Source organism: Tympanuchus pallidicinctus, unplaced genomic scaffold, assembly GCF_026119805.1.
Source record: "Tympanuchus pallidicinctus isolate F22 unplaced genomic scaffold, pur_lepc_1.0 scaffold1, whole genome shotgun sequence".
NCBI classification, from domain to species: Eukaryota; Metazoa; Chordata; class Aves; order Galliformes; family Phasianidae; genus Tympanuchus; species Tympanuchus pallidicinctus.
This window is the reverse complement of record NW_026294618.1, coordinates 11,719,206-11,726,713: the sequence shown is the minus strand read 5'-3', so window position 1 is coordinate 11,726,713 and position 7,508 is coordinate 11,719,206. Positions and strand designations below refer to the sequence as shown.

General features: G+C 50.6%; 1 protein-coding gene across 3 annotated transcripts; it reads left to right on the top strand.

Moving 5' to 3' along the window:
- The first annotated feature begins 1,320 nt into the window (after positions 1-1,320).
- On the top strand, positions 1,321-6,020 carry MYCN (MYCN proto-oncogene, bHLH transcription factor). 3 transcript variants are annotated; one of them, XM_052705848.1, is made up of 3 exons: positions 1,321-1,562; positions 2,519-3,350; positions 4,479-6,020. In XM_052705848.1, the coding sequence occupies exons 2-3, from the start codon at positions 2,621-2,623 to the stop codon at positions 5,075-5,077; spliced, it is 1,329 nt and encodes a 442-aa protein (XP_052561808.1). In that variant the 5' UTR covers positions 1,321-1,562; positions 2,519-2,620; the 3' UTR covers positions 5,078-6,020. The 3 variants fall into 3 exon arrangements, with proteins under 3 accessions (XP_052561808.1, XP_052561712.1, XP_052520335.1); XM_052705752.1 differs by lacking the exon at positions 1,321-1,562 and adding an exon at positions 1,601-1,893; XM_052664375.1 differs by lacking the exon at positions 1,321-1,562 and adding an exon at positions 1,938-2,297.
- The last annotated feature ends 1,488 nt before the right edge of the window (positions 6,021-7,508 follow it).

Here is a 7,508-nt window from a genome sequence, read left to right as displayed (position 1 = left end):
CTGTGCTTAGGCAATGCACCAAAACGCATACAAGCATTTGCCATTACTTGAGCTGGCACTGCCCTGTGCCTCATGCCCTGGTTGCCACCCAGACGCTGGTTGCACACAGCTGTTTGTTGGTTGCTGCAGCATGGATGCACCAAGCTGCTGCCATGATGGTGTAAGGCAGTGCCTTCACACCGAGGTGGAAGCCTCACAAGCTGCCATCTTCCTTCTCCAGCAATCTGTGCTGCAGCCAAGCCCAACCAGCTCCATCTGGCAAACCCCTCTGCATGTTTTCATTTCTGCAGCGGACATTCAAACAACAGTGTGAACGCTTAAGGCTACCTCACCTTCCTGGAGGGGCCTTGAAACCTGAGCCTCGGCCACCCAAGCACAACCCGGAGACAAGCGGGCATCACCCCAAAAGACAGCGCAAGCCAGGCGCTGAGGCACAACGGGGGAACATGGTGAAGGTGTACGGTACAGGGGCTGCTGCAGTCTGTCTCCGGCCTTAGAAACAAGCTCCTCCTCAGCGACTCTCACACAGACCCTGTCTCGGTGCTGCCACTTTTGAAGCCGCCGGGTTCACCCCGGGCGGCTGCGGGAGGCGGCGCCCCGCCCGGACGCACAACAAGCGGCCGCCGGCAGCCTTCCCGCGTGCAACGCCCACGTCCCCGCCTCAACCTGCAGTCTACGAGCGGGGAGGCGGCTCCCCGAGCGGCAGCCGGATCGGGGTCGCACCGCCGTCTCCCCGCCGCTCCGGGGAAGGAGACAGAGCCGTTGGTGTCCGCCGCCGGGGAGACGCGCGCGGTAGCCGCGCCTCCGGCCCTCCGCAAGGTGTCGCCGCGCGCAGCGGAACGCCCGCTCCGACCGGGAACTGCCGTGCGGTGCGGCGGAGCCGGAGGTGTGCGCGGCGAGCGGGGAGGCGATCACCGCAGGACGAGCGTTAGTTCTTTATAAAGCTCGGAGCGGGGACGACTCCGCATTCCAGACACTTCCTTTATTCCTCTCCTTTATTATTATTTTTTTTCCCTCCCCTCCTCCTCGGTGTTCGCAGATAGGGCCGCCGCTCTCACGCAGCGCCGCGTCCCTGCGGGGCGGGGCGGCCCCGCGAGCTCCGTACCCTCGGGCAGTGCCCCGCGCCGGAGAATAAAGAGCGAATGGGGCTTTTGGCGCCAAGCGGAGGCACCTCCCTTCTCTATGGAAATCAGGGGGTGGGGTTACGCCGCGCTTCCCCCCCCCCTTTTTTTTTTTTAATGCTCCCCGGGTGTGTCAGCTTTTTTTTTTTTTTTTTTTGCTTTTTTTTTTTTTTTTTTCCTCCCCTCCCTTCCCCCCACCCCGCCACTCCTCCCCCTCGCAACACCCACCGCCGGCAGCGGGGAGGTAAGAGGAGGAGGAAGCGGCAGGGTCTGGGCTGCCAGCAGCGGGAGGACAAAACCCCCATGAAATAAATACAATCCCACATCCAGCTGGGAGGATGGGACGGGAGCGGCAGCGCTCCGCCGGCCCTCAATGGGGGTTTCATTGAGCGGATATTTGGGCTGTGCTGCGGAGCGGTCGCACCGAGCTCGCCGCGCTCTGTAGGTGCCTCTTTGCTGCTTCGCATTTTTAACGGTTTCGTGTATTTCGGGAGCAGGGAAGCGCACAATGCTGGAAAGGAGCAGGGGGCGGGGCGGGGGCGAGCAGCTGAGCCGCGTTTCGGTGCATTTCATCAGAGCGCTTTGCACGGATTTGTTGTGTTTTTTTTTTTTTTTATTCCTCCCCCTTTTGCTCTCCGTCAGCTGTTCGCAACCCAGCACAGCGTTTTCCCTTCGCTGGGTCGGGACTAAGAACTCATTTCGGTATCAATGCCCGATGCAGAGGAGCATGGGGCTGCGGGTGAGCGGCCGCGGGTAGCGCGGGGGCACCGAGGTAAGGGCGCTGTTCCCCGGGGCGAAACGTGCGGCTCTCGTGTTAAACTGCAAAGAGGGAGAAAAACTTCCTGTAGCGAGTCGGGCTTTGTTGGGCTGTGTTAATGCCTTTGGTGCGCGTCGGTGTTTGCCTGCTGCTGGATTCCCCTGATGGGGTTGCAGGGTTCGGGGTGCCCCTTTGCACCCTTCTCTCCCCACTACGCTGGAAATGATAAAAGGAGTAAACTTCCTTTGCTCGTGGTCGCGTATCAGGAGGGCTTTCTGCAGGGAGGCGTGTATCTGCCCGCGGCTGTGCAGCTGTGAGCGCTGGAGGCGGTCGGGCAGAGCGCGGAGCTCCGTGCAGGACCGGAGGTGTGCGTGCACCCCGGAGCGGCTCATGGCCGCTGCCCTGCGGCGTCCGAAAAGGTGCGTTGCATTCCTTCTTAACTTATAAAGGCTCCTGGTTTGTTTTTTTGTTGTTGTTGTTTGGGTTTTTTGGTTTGTTTGTTTTTTGTGCTATCCGTGATGGGACTTCCTTTTAATTTTTTTTTTTCTTAATTTTTTTCCCACTACATAATAGGGAATTACAGGCGTCTTTCTTCGTGTTTTAATTGTGTTCGTTTCTTTATTTCCATTTTTTGCTTTAGTTTCAGGTTCTGGGCACATCTTTCCTCTCCTTGGTGGAACTACCGTAAAATTCGTCTCTAACACGAGTCCCCAGCCCGGGAATCGACACGGAGAGCCCCGCCATGCCGGGAATGATCAGCAAGAACCCAGACCTCGAGTTCGACTCCTTGCAGCCTTGTTTCTACCCGGACGAAGATGATTTCTATTTATGCGGGCCAGACTCGGCCCCCCCCGGGGAGGACATATGGAAGAAGTTCGAGCTGCTGCCCACCCCTCCGCTGTCCCCCAGCCGGGCCGGGCTGCAGGAGCACCCCCCGGGAGGGGCTCCATTGCCGTGGGGAGGGGCGGCCCTGGGGAGCTGCCGCCCCGCTGATCCCCTGGACTGGGCGTCCGAGTTGCTCCTCCTGCCCCCCGAGGCCGAGCTGTGGGGCGGCGCGGACGGCGCGGATTTCTTCGAGACGGGCCTCGGGGCGAGCAACAACCTCAACTCCATCATCATCCAGGACTGCATGTGGAGCGGCTTCTCGGCCCGCGAGAAGCTGGAGCGGGTGGTCAGCGAGAAGCTGCAGGGCAAGCCGCCCGCCGCCGCCCCGCCGCCTCCGCCCCCGGTTGTACCCACCGCCGCCGTCTCCGCCGCGAACGGCCCCAGCGCCGGTCCCGGCCGCGCGGAGCTGGGCGGTTCCGTGCCCGAGTGCGTGGACCCGGCCGTGGTCTTCCCCTTCCCCGTCAACAAGCGGGAAGCGGCGGTGCCGAGCGGCGGTGAGACCCTGCGAGGCAGCCGCCCGCCGCGTCCCAGTGGGGACAGCCGGGCCGGGAGCAGCAGCTCAGGGGACGACACGCTCAGCGACTCGGGTAAGCGCGGCGGGCCTCGACGGGGCGGGAGGTGCGGGGTGCGGGGTGCGGGCTGGCCGGCAGGCGGCAGCAGCCGCAACAGGCGCGGCGGGGCCCGGGGCGGCCGCCCCGCGGGTCTGGGTTCCCTGCGGGGCTGTGGGCCAACAGCAACGGGCGCGGTGTGCTCGAGCGGTGCTGCGGCTCCTGGGGCTTCCCAACGTCTTCCTGCCGTCCCGGGTTGTGTGCGCGCCGTTCCGGAGGCCGTTGTGAGGAGTGTGTGGTCAGAAGCGAGGGGCAGTGCCATGCTGATGTGCAGTCGGTGGAGGGTGTTTACAGTGTGGGGAGGCTGGAACGTACTGGCAGCCCGCACAGGGTCCTTGTTTGTACGCTAGCAAGAGCCTAAAATGCCCTCAGATAGCTCCCATCCGGTTCCGTAGTGTAGCAGGACTGCGTGTGTAAGGGAGCGGGTCCGTATGATCGTCACCATAAACTTGGCGATCCGTCTCGGCTCGCGGAGCCTGCTGTCCCTTTAATGTCTGGTTTGACAGCTTTGGGTGAGGAAGCACTTCCAACAGCTGTCTTCTTGGCACTGCACCAAGCGCCGGCTTAAAGGGTCCCCGGCGGGAGCAGCTTCACCTTCTGCACTAGAACAAACCCAGCGATTGTTTCGTTTCCCGTCTGCTTTTCCACCAACCCAGGGCTGTGTTGTGGCTCTGTGCGTGTAGTTTGTGCCCCAGCTCTGCAGCTGTAGTAAAAATGAATGCGTTTCATACGAAAACTTTTCGCCACTGGGATTAGTTAGATGGTAGCCCCACTTTTACTTAAAATTAGAAGTGGTTAAAGAAAGGGAGTTGGACACAGTCCTTATGGGTTCCTTCAAACTCGAAATATTCTGTGAGAAACAAACGTTATAAAGTTCCCAAACTTGCAAAAATCTATTTTGTTTTGTTGTTTGGTTTTTTTTTCTTTCGTTCTGTGCGTGTTATATACATCTTTAGAACTATATTTGATAATGGACAATGAGGACACCCTATTTTTTACCATCGGCTCTTGTATTGGTATTTCTAAAGTGCATATTTTGTCAATAAATATTGTTTATTTTCTGAGAGAATAATATCAATTTCATTTTTCATTTTCTTTAACCAAAAGATGATGAAGACGAAGAAGAAGAGGATGATGAAGAAGAAATAGATGTTGTGACAGTGGAGAAAAGACGCTCCTCCTCCAACAAGGCTGTTACCACCCTCACTATTACAGTGCGTCCTAAAAATACCACTTTTCCATCAGTCAGGACACAGCAGAATGAACTGATTTTAAAGCGTTGCGCACCAATTCACCAGCAGCATAATTATGCTGCTCCTTCTCCATATATGGAGAGTGAAGATGCACCACCACAGAAAAAGTTAAAAGCCGAGGTGCCCCGTCCAGTAAAACCCATGATCCAACCAAAGTCTAAGAGTTCAAGTCCTCGAAACTCTGATTCAGAGGATAGTGAACGTCGACGTAACCATAATATCTTGGAGCGTCAGAGGCGTAATGATCTACGGTCCAGTTTCCTGACGTTAAGGGACCACGTTCCAGAACTTGTTAAAAATGAGAAAGCTGCAAAAGTTGTGATTTTGAAAAAAGCCACTGAATATGTCCATTCCCTTCAGGCAGAGGAACAGAAGTTATTGCTAGAAAAGGAGAAATTGCAAGCCAGGCAACAACAGTTGCTAAAGAAAATAGAATACAAGCGGACTTGCTAAACTTTTTTGTTTGTTTCTTTCTTTGTTTTTTTGGTTTTTTTTTTTTTTTGGCTGACCAGGACAGTCATTGCCACTTTGCACATTTTTGATTCTTTAAAAAAAAAAAATTGTGTTTTTTGACGTTAAGAATGTTGGTTTTACTTTCAATTCAGTCCCTGAAGTAATTGACAAACTTTATTATCCGGGTACGGAGCAAATGGATGTTCTTGCAAGAAGTTTATTGCAAGACTACCAAACAACAATGGACTGCCTTTGTTTTTCTTCTTAAGAACTGTAGATGGTGGATTTTTAAATTTTTTTTTTTTTTTAATTGTTGTGAGCATTTGGAGCTGCTGATGACATCTAGTTGAGTTAAAAACATTCATTCCTAATTTTTATGGTGCTTATGTTCTAACAGATGTTACTTTAGGGGGTTGGCATTTGTACCCCTCTGGGAATTTTCTGTAAATACCATCTACACACTTGCCTTTTGTACATGTCTTGGGTTATGAGAGGTGGCTTTTGCTGCCAGTATTAGACTGGAAGTTCATACCTAAGTACTGTAATACCTCAATGTTTGAGGAGCATGTTTTTGTATACAAATATATTGTTAATCTCTGTTATGTACTGTACTAATTCTTACATTGCCTGTATACTTTAGTATGATGCTGATACATAACTAAATTTGATACTTATATTTTCGTATGAAAATGAGTTGTGAAAGTTTTGAGTAGATATTACTTTATCACTTTTTTGAACTAAGAAACTTTTGTAAAGAAATTTACTATATATGCCTTTTCCTAGCCTGTTTCTTCCAGTTAATGTATTTGTTAATGTTTGGTGCATAGAACTGGGTAACTGCAAAGTTCTGTGTTTAATTTCTTCCAACGGTGTACATTTAGTGCTGCGTCTTATAGCACTTTGAAATACCTCATGTTTATGAAAATAAATAGCAATTACATGATGTGCCATTTACTATTTTTTCTTTTAAATGAAATTCCTTGAAATAAAGTCTTTAACTTTGCAATGTTGATGAAATAAAAAACATGGTCCCATATGTAGGGATTTGAATTCTCAAAGTATAGGTGATGTTTTACAAAAAGTCAGCCAGTCAGAACATTACCATTTCTGGTTAAAAGTAATTGCAAAAACAATTTCCCTATTCTTTCACAATTCATATGTCTCTTGTGACGTCACAGTCTTTGCAGGGGTTCGGCTGTATTACAGTTAATGGAGAGACTTCAGTGTCTTTTGAAGACTTCTGGAACATGGACTACATAATGAACTGTGAGAGGGGCAAACAGACTTCAATTAATGTCATTTCTTGCCACAGATCCTCTTTTTTTTTTTTTTTTTTTTTTACTGCTCTGCTAGGTGATTAAAAGTTGACAATCCTACTGAAAATGAAGTGCGGAGAGCTGTGAAGCCTGTGTCATACAGCATATAGTCTGGAAATAAATGGGTAGGTGGTCATCTTAAGTGATGCAATGGTGTTTTGTGTGACAGAAGCAAGACTTGGCTGAGATAACACGGGTCATATTTTGGTCAGTTGTTTGAGACTAAGGCCCTATTTTATTTTCTAAACTGTACAGAAACTTCTGATGTTCTTTTTATCTATTCAAACTTGAAAAATAAGATGTAGATTGGTGAACAAAGGATGAATTGAAAGGAGCTAATCTAGGATGTGATTATTATTTAGCCACGATGCACAGGGTATAGCTTGCTTGGTGACTGAGCTACAGAACATCTCATTTGCCATGAGGTAAGAAGTAAGAGCAAAGTCACCACACTAACGTGTGCCATATGTCTGTGCCCTACAGTAACTTGGTGTATCACAGCCTGTGTATTTGGCCCTCAGTCCCAAAAACTTTGGGAGTTGAACTTACGTTTCACTGCAGCAAATCTGTATCTTCAACTGGCACAAATTGGTGTAGTGCTGCTTGGATTCAGCTTGGCCTACGTGACTTTTAAAAATTTCACCTGAATACGTACACTTAATATGTATCTCCTCAAATCAGACTCTCAAATCAGAGAGCTCCAACAGTTCCACGAACAACCTTTGTTCCTTCCCATTTTTGGTGGACATCTGGTTCACATCCTCCACTCAAGGCAAGAACAAACTGCATGAGAAAAAAGGTTGCTCAGGGTCAAACTTAGACAAGTTCTGAATGTCTTAAAAGATGGAGATTGAACAGCCAGACGACACTTCCAATTTTTGACTGCCACGACAATCAAGTTTTCCTGATGTTCTTTCGGAATTTTCTTTGCTGTAACTTGAGTCCGTTGCCTCCTGTCTTTCGTGTTTAATCTCAGAGAAGAGCCTGGCTCCACCTCTGCAACCTTCCATTAGATAGCTGATGACAGCAATTACTTCTCCTTTCTCGAGGACGAACCCAGTTCTGCCCCCTATTGTTGTGTTAGCGGAGCACTTGGAGTATAATAAAGGTGTCAA